At 36.7% G+C, this 19,357-nt stretch overlaps 1 protein-coding gene across 1 annotated transcript; it reads right to left on the bottom strand.

The window, feature by feature from the left end:
- Window positions 1–21: 21 nt before the first annotated feature.
- pdik1l (PDLIM1 interacting kinase 1 like) lies at window positions 22–14,949 on the bottom strand. The gene is made up of 3 exons (XM_079878085.1): window positions 14,772–14,949; window positions 12,776–13,075; window positions 22–6,628 (listed from the first exon to the last, which is right to left on the bottom strand). The coding sequence occupies exons 2-3, from the start codon at window positions 13,058–13,060 to the stop codon at window positions 5,888–5,890; spliced, it is 1,026 nt and encodes a 341-aa protein (XP_079734211.1). The 5' UTR covers window positions 13,061–13,075; window positions 14,772–14,949; the 3' UTR covers window positions 22–5,887.
- Between the last annotated feature and the right edge of the window lie 4,408 nt (window positions 14,950–19,357).

Below are 19,357 nucleotides of genomic sequence, written 5' to 3'. Positions count from 1 at the left end.
AATACTTCAATAAAACATGATTCAAGTAAAAGTTTTATTAATAAAGCCAACCCCAACAATAAATTACACATTCACTTAGAAGATCCCCTCTCATGAAATTCTGTTTATCTCAAAATACTTTACAAGAACACAAAGTGTCTGTGAAAATAAAAAGAAAAGAAATAAAAGCACTTTTCAAGTCACAGTGCAACACCACCAAGTTCCCAGTAGTTGTTCGTAAATCAGGTCAGGCTGTTGGAGGCTTGGGGGGGGAATCTGAGCGCAGGGCACTGTGGGAAATAGTTTGTAGTGCTTGTTTGAAACAAGATTTTTTTTTTTTTGTTACAAAATTTCAATACAGTTGTGCTCCCAGTTTTAACACACAAGACGTTTACCCTTCATATATCAGTATATCAGATCATATCAGTAGACACACTGAAACAGCACAGAAAACCAGAAACATAGAGAAGGGCATGACATCATGTCAGCACGCCACTAGTAACAACCAATGATGGATAGCCCAGCCCACAATATAAACTCACCAATCATTCAAACACATAAAACCATCAGGAAGTTATCTGTGCATTTCAGGCTTAGACGTTCATGTACAGTATGTACAGAAGAGAGAGAGAGAGAGAGAGAGAGAAAAAAAAACAAGTGAAAATTATTGTGGGTCATATTTTATTGGTCAAGAAGGAAAAACTCATGTCAGGTTAAAATAGGTGCATCTATAAAAAAAATGTGGGGTGCTTTAAGTCTGTTCACACTGCAGGATAAGACACCCAAACATAATTTTCTGCTCCAATCAGGCTGTTGCCATATTTTTTTAAAATGTGTCCCATATCAGACGCTAATCTTAAATTGACCTGTGTGAGTAAAACAGGCATTTTGATTATAACATCATATTCTTTTATTTTATGAAATTACACTACTGTTCAAAATTTGGGGTGCATAATCTATATATTTTTTAATTCCTTTATTCAGCAAGGATGGATTTAACCAAAAGTGACAGTATAAACTTCTAAATTGTTACCCCCTACATTGTTACCTATTTGAAAATATTACTGGTTTTACTGTATTTTTGATCAAATAAATACAGCCTTGGTGAGCATAAGAGAATCTTAACGACCCTTAACTTTTGAACCATATATGAAAGTATTTGCAACTTTGGACTTCATGAATCTATGCATTGACATATTAACTTCTGTTGTGACTGTTTAAAGTCAAGCGTTAGTGGAACATGCTCATAATTGTTATGAACTACACCTGTGGTTAGGACACCTAGGTGAACTTAAGGAGAACTTTCTTAATACATCAATTAAAAATCACCTGACTTGCCAGTTGATTAAAAGTCATAGCAAAAAATGGCTCAGAGAAGTGAAATCAGTTTTGAGAAAAGCTCTAGCAGCATTTAAGGGCAGACGATTCTTTGACATTTTTTCTAAAACAGAAAAATTTTACAAATTTTAAAGGGTTAGTTCACCCAAAAGTAAAAATTCTGTCATTAATTACTCACCCTCATGTCGTTCCAATCCAAACCCGTAAGACCGAAGACAAATGAAGATATTTTTAATTAAATGAGACCTTTTTGTCCCTCCATTGACAGTATACGCAACTACCACTTTGACGAAGAAACACGATCGCTTTATATGCTAAACAGATTTAATTCATATGGATTAGTTTTACGATCTCTTTATGAACTTTTTGAAGCGTCAAACTGGCATAGCTGCCAATGGAGAGTATAGAACTGGCTCAGACTTGATTAAAAATATCTTAATTTTTTCCCTGAAGATGAACAAAAATCTTACAGGTTTAGAACAACACAAGGGAGAGCAAATGGTGACAGAATTAAAAAAAATTGGGTGAACTGACCCTTTAAATGCGACTTAAGTGTCCATTTTAATGCACCATGTATTTTAACCCAGACACAGGTCAATAAAATTAGATATGTATCTGAATAATACAAAAGTGGCTCAGATCATTTTTGCTGTTCACACACCAAAAACAGATCAGTCTCAAATTAGGTTTGGGACACATGTAACTGCAGTGTGAACATAGCGTAAGAGAGCACCACACCTTTATTTTACTGTTTTCCCACAATGTTTCTATTGGGCCCACGAGTTTACATTCCAGTGACATTCATCTGCATGTCGGCTTAGCGGCTGCGCAATTCAATTCTTTCTTAAAGGGATAGTTCACCCAAAAATAAAAATTGTCAATTACTCGCCTTCATGTTGTTCCCAACCGAGTTTCTTTCTACTGCTGAACACAAAAGATGATATTTTGAAGAATTTTGTTAACTACAAAGTTGACGGCATCAATTGACTTCCATAGTATTTTTTTTCCTATGGAAGCCAATAGGTGCCATCTGTCTGGTTACAATCATTCTTCAAAATTTCTTCTTTTGTGTTCAACAGAAGAAAGAAACTCATTCAGGTTTGGAACAATGTGAGGGCGAGTAAATGACAACATTTAATTTTTTTTAAATGACCCCCATTAAGTTGACAACACATCGCTTTAATTGGACAGATTGGTCCCTTCCATGAAGTTCTCTTATTAATACTGACAAACAGCAACATTTGATAAAGAATCATTTCAAACCATCACAACTAGGTGCTTATCAGGCAAATAGCTCTGTCCTTTGAGAGAACTCCAGGAAACACACGGCTGAATCAAGTGCTCATAAGGGCAATAGGATTTAAAAATAAGGCATAAATTATGGTAATCTACAAGAAAAAGGAAGATTAAACAATATTTGGGTGATTAAGAAGTAGTGGCTCTGTGAAAATAATCCCTTTATCCTTTATTCTTGTGATAATGTGGATTATAGTATACCACAGTTGGAAGAGAAGCTTCCACAAAAGAAAAAAAAAGAAAAATCATTGAGAGGGATGATTTAAACCATTGCTTTGAATTAAAATGTAGCTGGTTCTGTCAATTACAGCATGCCCCACTTGACAAGGTTAAAAAAAATATGGACACACACTTTGTCACTTAGGAAAAAGATGTGTTGTGTGTTTAAAGGGACAGAGGTACTACTACCACGAGGACTCCTGTCTGAATTGCCAGTAAAATTGTACAAAATGTTGACCTGAATGACAGTTTCTGTCCCAGAGAATGCTGTCTTAGCCTAATACCTCAGAAACGTAACAGGCTTAGCGTTAGTCTGTCATGAGCGTAGCGGAAGGGATTACCGGTAAAATTCTGCACTCTGGGATTCCAGGCAGAAATGACACAGTGAAGTGGAGATCAAATTCAGCTCGCTGGTATTATGTGTCAAAGATGTGAGATCCCCGACTCACAGAGGCTTATGGTTGTGTGTGTGAGTTGGCATCAACATTTTTATCCGTTCACACTCCCTGTACGCATTTCCCTGAAGGTGAGAGGAGTTGCATGCATTAGTGCACTGGTGTTTGTTGTAGTGCGTAACTCTCTCGGTGCTAATACATGAGGTTTCCTGTTTTTGATCGAGGCTGGTTGTTCACAGCGTTCATATGAGGATCACTGGGTGTAAAGATCACAAGTTGTGAGCAAGAATCTCTATTTAACTTGTAAATGCCATGGTCCATTCCAGACTGACTTTCAGTCTATGAATTCAAGTCAATGTTTAAGCGAATCCTCAGATCAATCAGCTAAAGTAATTGTAGCCATTCTGTCTGAAAGAGCAGATGGTACTTTCCACAAATAGGGTACAAATGGTGTAACTTTGTTTAAAGAAACTGTAAAATCATTTAACATAGGATTACAATCAAAAACATTATCTTAAGTTTGACTCTTTGTGTAGCATGGTGTGATGCAAATCTTGTTCTATTGTCTTTACAATTTGTGTAAAAATTGTAGAGTATTCGTCAAGCTCAACCACTCAGCCTGTTATTGAAGTCTTTCAAAACTATAAATCAACAACTGGGGTACAAACTGGACAACTAGATCCTGCTGGTGCAACTATGTTCCTCTTTACTCTATTAAACATTCTGGTGTATTTTTTTATTATTATAATGCATTCAATTATAATTGTTGTATAATAATCAAGTTTATTTAATGATTATTACTCAACTTCAAACTCTCAGAGATGTTAAGAATTTTGGTAACATGGCTGCAAAAATTAAATAAAAATAAAACCTCAGAACAGACCAACAGAAAATAAAATAGCTAATTTAATGTTTTTCACTGACCATTTTACTTTCCCATTTATTCCCAGTTTGTGGAAAGTGCCAGCTTTCCCCTTTTTAAATCTGACCCACAGTCGTGAGGAGAAAACTTAGACCCTCAATTCAAGAGTAATGTCGAACCACTTCACATCTGGTGTTCTGAAATGGACACATATCCTTCACACATACAGTACACAGAGCTTCCTTTAATCGTTTAGTTTCCAGTAGGAAGTAAAGACAGAATAAGTCTGTATATATTCATATCTGTAAGTTACACTACGTCTGAATTCCCTTGAAACTCGATCTTCGTTTGTTTTTTGTTTTTTTCATTAAAATGGGTATTCACTGATTATTCAAATTTCCAGCAGGATGATTAATACTACAGAATAATTTGTCTTTTGACAGACTATAAACTATTGCCTTTAAGTTTTTTGTAGAAAAGACTGAGTGATACAAATACAACTCCCTGAAGCCCTATTGTTTGTGAATTACAGAAAAAACAGATATTGATCCTGTTGTAAAAAAAACTGCTAAATTGACCGTAAAAAAAGAAAAAAAGGAAATCAAGGTGGCTGTGAAAGAAGCTGTTATTTGCTGCATGTTTTCCGCTTTGCATTACGAGTTGAATTAGCACCAGTAGTGAGGTGAGACTAGCTCTCATAGAGAACTAAAGAGTTCCCAAGAAAGATGGAAGTCATGTGTCTTTTTGCTGCGCTATATTAAATCTACAATAGGGCTGGACGATAATTGAATATATGTTCACTATTTTGTTGTTGGTGACAAAATGAGCAAACATGATTTTAATGCCATTTCGATTCCTTAAGACCATGTCAGTAAACCAGTTCCTCCAATTCATAAGCAAAGAAAATAAATACAAACCAAAAACCATCAAAAGGAAAATATTGAATATTTCATAAAGCCAAAATATTTTACAAATTGATATTGTAGCTATATCGCCCAGCCCTAATCTACATGCTATCTGATGTTTTAGTCCTGGGAATGTTCTGGGAATTCTGTGGACCTCTGTGTTTATCTGAGTCAATGTTGTTTATGGTCAGTGGAAGGTGGATATCTGATGTTTTTCATTAATGAATCCCCACTGAAGCCCATCTAGACTCCTGTCAATTAAAGTCCCAATGCGCTAGAGAACATGAGTCAGTAATAAGTATTTAACATTGTACAGGCTGTTTTTCATCAATGAATGTTGCACTAAACTGGAGAACCAGTGCAACCGCCTCCTAAGAACTCAATCCTGCCCACAAAGACCCTGTCCCAAAGGGCACTCTCACCCTGCGAGATATTCCTCAGTCTATACTTTGCAGTATGGATAATGTTAGGTAATCGTCTACACCAGGGGTGGGGAACGTTGATCCTGGAGGGCCATTGTCCTGCAGAGTTTAGCTCCAACCCTGAATAAAACATTTGGCTGCCTGCAACTTCAGTAATCCTGAAGACATTGATTAGCTTCAGGTGTGTTTGATTAGGGTTGGAGCTAAACTCTGCAGGACAATGGCCCTCCAGGATCAACGTTCCCCACCCCTGGTCTACACCATTGTGAGCTAGACAAAAGGGACCTAAAATCTGAATTGACAACTGGGAAACCCTAGAGTATTATGGATTTCACAGACACTTCAGAGCATAGACCACAATACCCTACATCAAGTGTGCCATTTGGGACAGGGCCAAACATCATATTTTTACGTTCACCAAGCTCAGAGCATGTTTTTCTACATTTACCCCATGTCCAAGATGCTTTCCTTTCACGTATCCCAATCAAGTTCCCTGCATGCGATCCGAACCAGCCTGAGCTCCAGTTCAACAGCGTCAGGTCGCTCCTGTGGATTGGCGGACAGCATCTCTCGAATCAGCTGCTTCATGCCAGCATTCATGCTTTTCTTCCGGGCCGGGATGAGGAGCTCCATCTTGGGATTCTCCAGCAGAGCCTCCCCCAGGGGGACAATATCCTCCCCCTGCTGTACATAGCTCCCTAAAAGCTCCTTCTGAGTCTCTACATCCACAAATGTTATCCGTTCCACCATGGCCCATATGATCACCCCCAAAGCAAAAATGTCAGCCTTAGCGGTGTAGTGGCCCTCCCAGACCTCAGGGGCCATGTAGAAGTCCGTTCCACAAGCTGTGGACAAGAAACACTTATTGACGCTGGCCGGTTCTTCGGGGTTCAGGCCCGAACAGGAGCAGACCTTGCTGAGGCCAAAGTCAGCCACCTTCAGGGTGGGTTCGGGGGACCCGGCCGGGGTGCGGCCCTGCGAGATAAGAATGTTGTCAGGTTTGAGGTCTCGGTGGATGATCTGGTTGCGATGCAGGAAGGCAAGAGCGCTGCCCAGTTGCAGCATGAAGCTGGTGTTAGTCTTGCGGCTGGGTTTGCGGGACAGTAGATAGGCATTCATGTCTCCACCATCGCAGAAGTCCATGACGAACCACAGGTAGTAGGCGCAGCGGGGGTCAAACGTGATCTCACCTTTCAAGGATGTCTCTACCAACTGAGTGGATATAAAGAAATATAAGTTAAAACCAATTGTGTAAAACAGGACTCTTCAACTCTATTCCTGGAGGGCCAGTGTACTGCAGATTTTAGTACCAATCCCAATTTAACCCACCTGTCTGTAAATTGGAAACTGATTAGCTTGTTAGAGTGTTGTTAGTGTTTGAACTAAACTCAGCAGGACACTGACCCTCTAGGGTTGGAGTTGAAGGGTGTAAAGGTTCACATTTTGTATGAAGTTATGCAATGGAACTTGTGGTTGAATTTTTAATGGCCAGTTCAACTAATGACAAGGAAGTAGTGTGGTTGATGGTAAACAACAACAAAAAGTCAACATTTTACAGAATAGTTGCTCAATTCACAAAATAACAGAAAATGTGCACTGTCCACTGACATAACGGTCTTCTCGTTATGGAAAGGACACTAGACATAAGGCCCACTTCTGTTAATTAGTGGATAATCTGAAGTATCATGTAAATGCATATCCAGCTTTTTTTTTTTTTTTTTTTTTTAAAGTTCATGATGGGAAACATCAACATTTATGCATTTGCCCAGCAGTTTTTTCCAAAGATACTTAGATTGCATTGAAAGTATACATACAAGTTCATGCATTCCCTTGGATTAGAACCCATAGTGCCTGTGCAAAACTCTGCACCATGATGCCAGGGTGTTGTGTGGTTTGCCAAAGCTTACATATGCAGCTGCTAAGGTGTTGCAATTGGAGTTTTTTGTTCAGGATGGTTGATAAGGCATTGCTCGGACCAATAAGCAACCACTGATTGAGTCTCCTGCCTTCTTTTTGTCACCAAGGGAAAATCATAAGTTAAGATTGCTTAGAAAAGTAATAGCACACCTCTCAACAACTAGCTGCTTGATTTGAGGAATCATTCATGTCTCTAAAAGAAAAGTTTTTTTTTATTAAACTTCCAGCTATTTAATTCTGTTTCAGTATTATCTGCTTGCCGAGGACACTCTAGGCAAAGTTTAGTAGGATAAAACTAAAGATGTTCCGGGATAGAAGCCGAACTTCATGGATGAAATCTTAAGATGACTTACAACCCACATTCCAACAAGCGACTATAAATCCCATCTATCCACATCAACATCCATTAAAACACAATCACTTAAAGAGACAAAAGCTCTGTTCTAAAACTTAATGGGCTGCTATTGAGTTTGATGCTAGCATATTATGCTAATGATGTGTTCCATCCAAAATTAGATGTAAGATATTCCTTCCAACTCGAACCATAAAGGTGTTGAATCGCAGATTCTCATAAGTTGATGTATGAAAAAAAAAAAAAAAAAAAAAAAAAAAAAAATTATATATAAAAATTACAGTACCAGTCAAAAGTTTGGAAACGTTACTATTTTTAATGTTTTTGAAAGAAGTATCTTATGCTCATCAAGCCTGCAGTTAAAAAAAAAAAAAAAAAAAAAAAAAAAAAAAACAGTAATATTATGAAATATTATTACAATTTAAAATAATGGTTCTCTTTTTTAATATACTTTAAAAGGTAATTTTTTTTTGTGATGCAAAGCTGAATTTTCATCAGCAAGTACTCCAGTCTTTGGTGTCTTATGATCCTTCAGAAATCATTCTAATATGCTGATTTATGATCAATGTTGGAAACAGTTGTGCTGCTTAATATTTTTTTTATAACCTGAGATACTTTTTTCAGGATTATTTGATGAATAAAAAGTTAAAAAGAACTGTATTTATTTAGAATAGAAATCTTTTGTAACAATATACACTACCGTTCAAAAGTTTGGGAACAATAACTTTTTAAAGAAATTAGTACTTTAATTCAACAAGGATGCATTAAATTGATAAAAGGTGATGGTAACGATTTATATTGTTAGAAATGTTTTTATTTTGAATAAATCCTGTTTTTATGAATAAATGCTGTTAATGTTTTACTCATCAATGAATCCTGAGAAAAGTATTCCAAAAAAATATATTAAACAGCACAACTGTTTCCATCATTGATAATAACTGAGTATCAAATCATCATATTAGAATGATTTCTGAAGGATCATAAGACACCAAAGACTGGAGTACTTGCTGATGAAAATTCAGCTTTGCATCACAAAAATAAATTACATTTTAAAATATATTAAAAAAAGAGAACCATTATTTTAAATTGTAATAATATTTCATAATATTACTGTTTTTTTTTTGTTTTTGTTTTTTAACTGCAGGCTTGATGAGCATAAGAGACTTCTTTCAAAAACATTAAAAATAGTAATGTTTCCAAACTTTTGACTGGTACTATATAATATTATATATATATATATATATATATATATATATATATATATATATATATATATAGTGTTTTTTTTTTTTTTTTGTTAATGTTTGACAGCCTCCTGTCAAGTTGTGGAGGACAATGTATGCTATGCAATGCTAGCTTTTATCGCACAGGTATATGATTATCAACAGAGAGAATCATTTACTGTGCTTTGTCTTTGCTAACAGTTACTAAAGAGGTCATTTTAGAACTTGGAAACACTGATGCAAATTAATTTGACTGAAAGAAAATGTTTATTAGTGTCCATCTACATCATTTTCAACCCAACATTATCGCATCTTTGTAAATATTTTAATTTGAGATTTTTAGGAGGAAGATAGAAATTGCGACTGAATGGAATGCAGAATAAGCACATTAATAATATTTAAATGAGATAATATTACTTTGCAGTACTGAATTAAAAGTGCAAGTTTATTTATAATTTGTATGCATATAGTCTGTCACCTTGCACAAAAACGAGAGGGAAAAATATATGCTGTATTAGATATTTAACAATAGCTTTAAACAGAGGTTTCTTATACAAAAGAGTGACATCACAGTTAGTCAGTTTCATATTGACTGGATCAATTACACAACCAGCTTTGGCAGCAATGTTTTCTTTACCATCTTGCAGGGTATTGCAAAACAGAGTGCTAACCGATGAACGCCACACCATCTGTCTCCACAAGGAACCAATCAGAGCACATCTTGAATCTGAAGAACAAAAACAACAGCACTGTCCATAGAGGAGATGCGTGTTACAGACAGACTGCTGCATGTCATGTGTTTGTACATTCAACCACATCCTTCCCCTGATAACCAACACATTGGATTTGTGTTTTATGTTTAGCTCTGTTTTACAAAAAACAAAACTTGTTCAAAACAAAATTCTCTTTACATTAAGCAGAATCAATAATTAAATGGCAGACTTATTGAAGATTCACATATGTTTAGTGTAACCAAATGCATCTAATCTATTTCCCCAAGTAAAACTAAAAAGGGCTTTAAACACCTAAAATAGTAACCACAGTATTGTATTAATACAATACACGTAATTAATATTCACACGCTGTACATCGTAAACATTGGGTTAACATTCTTATTTATATATTTACAAGATTAATAAAAGTGATTGGACAAGCACAGCACACAAGGAACATGTTCTGTAGTAATACCTTCTAGTCTGTCTAACTGTTGTCAAGAAAAATCCCTCTGACAGTCTTTTTTTTTTACCGTTTCCCTAAGATTCTGATCCTGAAAGTCTATAGGCAAGAATCTTTAATGAGGTAAACCTCCTTTGATTTATGATGATTTGTCTGTTGCTAAAAAACTCTAGCATTCAATTCAATGCTAAATTAAATTGGCTCTAGAGGTTCAAAATGGGGTTAACCTCAAAATGATATGTTTGAAATGTTGCTTTACCTAGGGTTGAAAAGTGATATTAAATAGATATTAACATGTGGTGAAAAGTTCAGAACCTTTACAAGTTTTTCTGGGGATTTCTGTGTCTATCTGAGCCACGTTTCCCCTTCGCCAGCTGCCTTTTGACAGAAGATGCTGAAAGCTTTGTACAGACAGAGGTCAGCAGACAAACGGCCCTCTGCAGGCTCACAATTATAGCAGCAAGAGTGCTAATCAACCACATCTCAAAGGCCAGGAATAACAACCTCTTACTGTGCTGCACTCTGGCTTATTTCCATCCAGTCACAACATCCTCACATCTTTATGCAACTTGACCCAACACAAAATGGCATACAATACTATAATCATCCACTTGTATTAAAGAGTGCTGTCTCCTTTGTAGAGTAGTCCAAGTAGTTTGTATTCATGCTCCTTTTGCATATTCATCATCAGAATAATTTGGGAGGTGATTTTGTGGCCTTTTGGGTTTTTTTTTTTTGCAGGATGGAGACAACTTTTTTACCGGCTTTTAGCATGCTGTACTTCACCATGTTAACAGTCACTATTAGACTGTCAGAACAGTAAGATCTGTACATCTGCCTTGTTTGTGAAGACTACGATAATATTACGCAGTGAAAAGCTATTTATTTGTTTAATGTGTCAATTGCTGCGCTTACAGTCCATATCTTAAGAAACATGTCTGGTCAGTGTCTGTGGGACATGATCATAAACCCTAAATTATACAGGGAATATGCTCCTTCAAGTCCTCCTGGGAAGTTCCTACTTTCAGGAGTAGTAATTACAATGTAATGTGTGATTTTCAGAATAAAATGGATGCAAGGGACAACTTAATTTTCCGTTTTCTCATTTTCAAGTACTGACAAACACAGGAATCTTAGCACTAAAATAACATAGCAAAGAGCAAATGATGCATATTAAGTTTTTAATTTATGCTTCATGTATATTTTATAATAATGTCAGAAAGAATGATGGGTAATGTATTAGTCACACGAAAAAAGTATAGTACAAGTACAATGAATCAATGATAAATGATGCAAGCTTTAATTATGGCCATGCTTCATAATAGCATAGAAAATTGGGCTGCATGACATCACAATAAAATCGATATTGCAATTTGGTTTAAAGTGATTATCAAAACAGAAAAGCTGCGATTTTTAGGCTGCAGGTTTACAGGCATACAGACAACAACATTGTCAAAACGATCCCGCAAAAACTACTAAATGCTGTATCACGCTGGCCAGTAGTTGGCGATGTCACTTTGTAAAGAAAAACTATCTGCTTATTGACTTAACATGTGATATGCATGTGCATGACGTCACCATTTTCACAAATTCACGTTTTGTAGTTTACACAGAGATAGACATCATTTTCAAAAACTTGCACTTTGAAAGCGGTTTTCAAAAGTTTGTGTTTACAGTCCTCGTGTAAACGAACAGCCTGAACACTGTTCACTGTTCAGAACAAAGTTTTCCGCTTTCAGCTGAAAATGGTGTTGTGAAAGTATGAACGGAAAGTTCATAAAATATTGCAATGTAAGTTTTCCCAATATCGTGCAGCCCTAATGATTACAAAAATGCTACAGTGAAAAAAAATAAAAAAAATTAAATCCCAACTGTTGAAGAAGGGGCTCAAGAATTCAAAATATTGTGGTGCTGTTCATGCCCACTCATCTCCCCCATGATGAAGGCAGCATGTTCAGACAACCCACCAATTCATTTAGCACATCCCCATTAATGGGGTCATATGATGCGATTTCTTGTTTTCCTTTTTCTTTGGTGTGTTATGTAGCTGTTTGTGCATGTATAAGATCTGCAGTTACAAAGCTTTAAGTCTCAAACGCAAAGAGATATTCTTTGTAAAAGTTAAGGCTCAGCCACAACTTCCTAAAACGCTTCATTTAAACACGCCCCCACAAATCTACATCAGTGTGTGGGGCCAGAGTTTCACAACACCGCCCAAATGTATACGCAAAGAAAGAAGGCGTAACTTTTATAGTAACTGTATTATTGTTGCAGCCGGCACCGCCATGTCGTGGAGACGCTGTGTTTTTTTGTTTGTTTTTTGCGAGAGCCAAACTACTTTGTTTGGGGTTCTTCATATGACCCCTTTAATAAACCAAAAACTACTGCCAGCTGAATTAGCCACTTCCTGTTTCCTGGGAGGATACTGAATGCATAGCACTGAGCAGTAATACGCAGATAATAAATGATTTACGTCTAATCAAAATTTCATTCAGTAATAGTTCCTAAAGTGTCCAGAAATGGTCAATATGTCCCATTTATTGAGTACTATCAATTGATATGAATAGTTAGCAATAAATATATGAACGAACGTAGTGGTTTGCATTTCCTTTTCATTGTTATCAAGTTTTTCAATTTGACTCTAGTAAACATAATGTGAACCTAAAATGTATTTGCAGGTTGGAAACACACCTCCAGATAGAGCGAGGAGCTGGAGCCGTGGCTCATTCTCTGGGCGAGACCGTCTCTCTGGAGAACGCATTCCTCCAGGTGGATGACGTTGGGATGCTGGCTCTGGATACTGCTCAGGGCCCAGAATTCCCTCAAGGCCAGCTCTACGTTCTCCGGGGAGTGACAGCGAATCTTCTTCACAGCCACACGAGCGCCAGTCTGCCGTACAGCTGCCTCGTATACCACACCGTAACTGCCCCTGCCCACCTCCTGGATCAGCTCGTACTTGGCTTGACTGCTCACCATCCTCTTCTTCCTCACCTGTATTATGTGGAAGAAAGCCACAACATACAATATACCATGAATGGAGTCACTATAGTATCTGCTGGGAACTCTAAAGCCGCTATTAATGACAAACTTAACTTTGATTAAGGGACTAAGTTTAAAGGTGAAGTGTGTCATTTTGTGCTTAACCTGCGTTGCAAGCGTATGGTGTTGTTTTAGTATCATATACACAAATATATTATAGTTTTTGTTCATATTTGGAAATAGATTTTTATTTTTTCTGTTTTCAATTTAATTGTAAAGTTTTTGTACTTTTTTGGTTGTGTGAGTTTTTTAAAACTAGAGTAGGAAAGGATAGACCTGCTTATCGTCTATGGCCCATTAGTCAAGTATGAATGTACACTATGCACACTGTTGTGCCATTATTTAAATGAGCTGAAATATTGCAATAGTATTAATTTTCAGATTTTAAAAGCAAACCGTGGTTGGCAAGACTCAGGTGCCTTCTTCTATGTTAATTGGGTGGTGTTTGGCCAGATACATAATGAAAGACTTGTCAATAGTCTGGCTCTTCAAGATAATACAACAGTTGAGTTTATCTCATACTGAAAGAACCAAAACTTATTTGCCACATGACATTTTGTCTAGAGTTTATAAAGACAGAAAAATGTTTATTGCCAGCAAATGTTAACAAGGTAAAGAAATCAACATAGAATTATATAAATGAAAAACACAATGTAATATAGCCTATAGAAAATATGAAGTGTTGCCACATTTGAAAAGAAAAAAAAAGTATAAATAAAAGACTTGACAGATGGGGAATTTTGGAGAGTTAAAACTGTTTGAAGAGATACTTACTATTTAATTCTCAAATAAAACAAAATACAGACATTTGTTTAGTAAACGAGTCCATGTCACTTCTAATGTGTAAGTGCAATTTTCTTTCCTGTGTTGACATTTCCTACTAAAATTCGGGTATGGGGGACTCAATAAGGCATTTGATAGGACAAAAAAGTACACGCCAGATGTGCAATATGGTGTAACTTAAAACTCTAATTTCTCAAAAAAAAAAGCTTTTTTTCTTGAATCATCCTGGGACATACAAGTTCCACAAATCTTTAGCATGACAGTCTCTTTAAATGGGATTCCCGAACAGTTCAAATCTCTCGCTTTTGTACCCGAGTGACCAGAAACATTTAAAAAACACGCCATTAGTGCAAATGGTAAACAGACTCGACAGCACTGCCAACACGTGTGCGCGCGTCTGTGCGGAAGCAGCTTGACGTGAGGAAACAGCGATCAAAGGGCAAAGCCAATACGCACTCACTGTTTAACTATTTGGCCGAGGACAGTGAAGCACATGTGCAGAAATCGTGAGGGTACAAACGTTTGTTGTGTTTGTAATGCAGTCATGTGCTTGTACTGCTGTGTAACAGGCCTGTCGGTTTTGTCTCTTTCGGCCACAGCGCCGCTGTTTTCTCCTCTCCAGCTGGATATCGCTGTCTAAACGTGTTATTACACACTGCAGCTGCCCATCATACGAGAGAACATATGCACGATGCTAATATGTTGCTGTGACAGTAACACTAAAGGTGTATTTCAATGCAAACCCCTTCCAGTAGCAGCACATGCACCTGCGTAGTAGACCAACACACATGCTCAGACAAAGAGTCCCGCACACACACACACACACACACACACACACACACACACGAACACAAGAAACATTTACCTGTGCACGACCTTATTCCCAATGTAACTGATTTTCATCAGCTCTGCTTTTCCTGGCAGCCATTATAAGCGCGAGGCCGCCACACACACTCCTCGCCTCTCTCTCGCTTTCTCTGTTTTGTGTGTATGTCCGTGAGCGCGTACCCGTGAGCGCACTCGCGCTCAGTGTAGTGTCCGCGTCGAAGATTTCTAATGCGCGTACCCTTTGCCTGTCTTATAAATTTGGGCAGTGTAGCGAAAGTGAGAAACAACGCCCTCTCTCTCTAATAACATATAATAGGACTATCTAATAGGCTAATAGTATTAAGAATATTCGGTAATTCCTTAAAACTATAAAATAAAGAGCAAGGGGGAAACAAACAGACAACTTACAGACAACAACATACATTTTAAAAACATATCGCCTTTTGACTATTGGCACCCATAGGCTAAATATGATCCAAAAATCCTTTAAAGACAGAAAAATTAAATGTGATATGATTTTTTTCTTCTTCAAAACGTGTGTCACAATACTGGCTCCCCGAAATAGCCTTTGTTTAATTCATATTCATATTTTCAAGTTTAAGGAAACACCAATGTCTGCTCTGTAACCATTGTAGGCTATTTTGACCATTTTGTTTTTGTCAGCTCAAAAAGTTAAAGGGACAGTTTAAATAAAATTTTGCTATGGTTGCTGGTTGATTGAATGAATGAATGAATGCAATATTATGCGAAAAGTACCAAATGATGTTAAGATAAAAAAAAAGAAGAAGAAAAAAAAAGTATGACAAATAAAGGCTTTATTACAAAACTAATTCAAGTTTGGGTTCTGATCTGGTGTAGCTGGTCCACTAGCACTCCTGCTTCCAATGCTGGTGACCAACAATGCATGGATTTTTCAGCAGGGTTTATTCAATTGAGAACCCTGGTGCATACATTATACAACCTCGATTAAATATAGCAATGTTTAGTAGGCTACTGCTTGGCGTTAGATGAAAATCATCATCCCTGCTCAGTTCAGCCTCCAGTGGTTGAAGTAAAGCATCTGTGCATAGAGCCTCTTATCGAATGTGCAGCCTCCAGTAAAGTCCAATTATCAACCTCCTGTTCCTCTGGGCGGATTGACAGGATCTTGTCTACAAATGCGTTCAATCTTTCCAGCAACATGTGACAAATGTTCTGTATGCTGACCATTAAGTTGTTTTTGTAGAAGAAAAAAAAAATCTAAATTTGAGTCTCAATGTAGTTTATAGCTTTTAGCTCGCTGAGCAGCATCAGACACCTTCAAAAAAAATCATCTGTACAATTCTGCGACAAAACAGAGAGAGAATTACTGATAAAATGATAAAACAACATTTAACCAGACACGGCTTAATTACGGTAATCTTGGGTGGTGGACTCATTTAAAGTAGGCCTAATGTAATTGTCTGGTTTTAGTCAGGTTTCTGTCAAACACAGCACATCTAGGTTATGATCTGTAATTATGATTTACAAAAAGTGCTTTTGAAGAAAGGGATTGATTCAGCAACCCAAGCTTTATCATTTGTTCATCTGTTTATTATTTGTTGAACATCAATTAAAGTGATGGAGGGGACCCAGACCACAGCCAGGACGATGGCCCACAGTGGAGTCGAGGGAGGGAGGAGCCATGATGGAGACTTGGCTGACGACACCAGGGGAACGACTGATGGAGATGAAGCTGATGGAGGTGGAGAACCAGGTGGAGCTGATGAGCCGATGAGCCCAAGCAACATCGACGGCTCTGGAGACTGAGGTGGAGACGCAGCGAAAAGGACCAAGGCATTGCTCATAGCTGATTGGTCCAATTTCAGTTTTTCTATCATTTCCTCCGCAAAAACGAGTCGCAGTTCTGATATAATTTGCTTGAGATTAAATTTGGTGTGAATGAAAAATGAAGATAACACCGCTTGTTAACGATCTTTTTATTGTGCCTTTGTTTTTCACTGAAGAAAATAAAGTTTATAGCAGGAATATTGGAAATAAAGAAAATAAAAGCGAGGCTGCAAGTTTCTGATACTTGCTATAAGCCAAAAATAAAACTCAAATTTAAAAGAATCACCTCCCTCTTAACCACACACACCCAACACCTTCACAAAATACCAGCGTAATCATAAAAAGATATTTATTCCCTAGAAAGCAGTTGTCAACACTGAAAACACATTTTTTTGGGCACAACATTCTTTGCATGCTTTGTCATGATAAACTGAAAATGAAATAGTTCTCTCTGAAACCAATTAACATGGATCAATGCAGAGGACACTCCACAAACCGAGCTCCACGCTATTCCTTTGCCATATTCAATGTGGCTACATTCTTTGGTCACTGGAACAAAAACATATTTGTCTTCATCAAACGCACATGAAACACACAGTCTTAACCACAGCCTACCACATGCAACGAGAACGCAAGAAGACCAAAGGAAACGCTAACTAGACATGAGCAGGGTTTCGTATCTGTGCAGCATTTGGAACCCTGAGCATCAGTGAACATCAGCAATAATTATAATCATGAAAAATCAAGGTCACCAACATTGATTATCCTCTTCATTAGAAACAAACAAGAAATAATTAACACATATTCCTGAGTTGACAATCTCAGATACATTACAGTAAAAAAGATTTGAGCAATATTACAGTTGCAATTGTCTTGTGAGTTGGTCTAAACGTAAACCAAAAATTCAAACACTTTTGACCGAAACTCACACCTCCAAAATTAAATACATTAAACCTATAAAAATAAAACTAAAGAGCACACACACACACACACACACATCACATACACACTTAAACGGACAATGTTCCGGTAACAACGTCCATTTAATACATTTCAACACACCCTGAGGTAGATTTGTATAGATTCAAAACAAGTTGCGTATCTTGTTCTCACTTTAAATAAAGATTAAAAAACAATGCGATAAAAATATTGAAATGATAATGCAATATACAATAATGGCACGAACTAAGATTCAATCAGAAAGAAACCTTCACATCCCTTAAACTGCAAAGTTTTCAACAGGTTGTTCTAGGCAAGACCCATCCACCCAATCCTATTAAACTACTCTAACACCTACTTCCATGCAATAATACAGAAACCGAAAGAGAAGTGATGTGCTGATAGTTTTGAGGTTACTAACAAACCATTGTAACATTAAACCATGAGTTCAACGCATGCAGTGATTATATGAAATGCCCATTCCCATTGCGTCTTGTTTAAAATAGAAGATTTTTCCTTGTGCTTTGCTGCAAGCAATATTAAATAATTGTTACAAGTGTTTAGTTTTGTTTTTTCCACGGAGTTTCTGAAAGTTTGAAGACTACGTCAAATATACAAAAAGGCTAAAAGAATACACAATTCATTATGCTTTCATTTGGCAAAGACAATGCTTTCCTCAAACAGTGAAGCTTGACAACTCAGTTGCTCCCTGTCAAAAAGAGAACAAACTAACTTTTTTTTTGAAAGAAAGGCCATAAATAAAATGAGTGCATCACAAAATTATGCTCAGCCTATTTTAAACACTGTGAATAATGGTCCCCGGCTGTCAATCATCTCATTGCTACAGTTAAAAACGTTGAAATAAAATGAAATAATTCGCAAAAGAATTTAGCTCTTGTTGTGACTGAGAGCAAACTGAGTCCATCACAACATCCCATAGTTTGAGGTCAGTTTGTTGCTACAAATAAATAACAATGGTTTGAATTTCTTTTTACAATTATTATATACAATAAAGTGAGATCAAGGAAGTCAGGATCTCCTCTTGGAATAAGCTTTGACAAACCTGGCACATCATTTGAGTATCACTTAACGCTTAGAAAGAAAAAAGAAAAAAGATTATCGGTTTAAAAAATGTGCTATTGTCTTGGCTCTAGTTTTCAAGTACCATTTGGGAATTTGGTCGATTTCTTCAGGACATTTTCTAGAATTGTTAACAGCATTACACAATCTAAGAAAGTCACTGTGTCTTTCGCATTGTAACTAACTAGTGACAGTGCAGTTAAAATATTTCCACTCGTGATACAAAGAGACGGATGTATGATCTGCACAAACGCAAGCTTTTAACATTCATTTGGCCTGTGGATTAGAACAATCACAAAGAGTGTCAGACAACATCAGCAAAAAAAAAAAAAAAAAAAAAAAAGGAAATTCAGTATGATTTCTCAAATGTAGTGGTGGATGACAATGCCAATTTTGTCATCAGAAAGCAAGTGATCATTTGTATTTGAGCACAAAGACAGAAATGCACAATATCCAGGCTTTTTGTCAACATGATGTGTTTTGATTGTTTCAGTACAAATCTAAGACACTTTGCTAGCTAAGGCAGAAAATGAAAATCTTTCTCTCTAACACTTTCTTCTTACTTTTAGGGCAGATCTCACAAAACCTGTCAAGTACATTAGTTCTGTACTACATACAACATTTTACCCAATAATCAAAAAAATGGGATTATCATTTAAGCAAAACATAATTTAAGATTGTTTTTTTTTTTTTTTTTTTTTGCATTACTTAAAAACATGAAAAATAAAATACAATTGCAACATATAAATATGGATTAACTCTAGATAATATTTAGAAAAGGATAAGGAAAAAATT

Source organism: Squalius cephalus (assembly GCF_949319135.1).
Source record: "Squalius cephalus genome assembly, chromosome: 8".
NCBI lineage: Eukaryota > Metazoa > Chordata > Actinopteri > Cypriniformes > Leuciscidae > Squalius > Squalius cephalus.
Note: the sequence above shows the minus strand (reverse complement) of the source record. Positions and strands in the feature narration are given on the sequence as shown.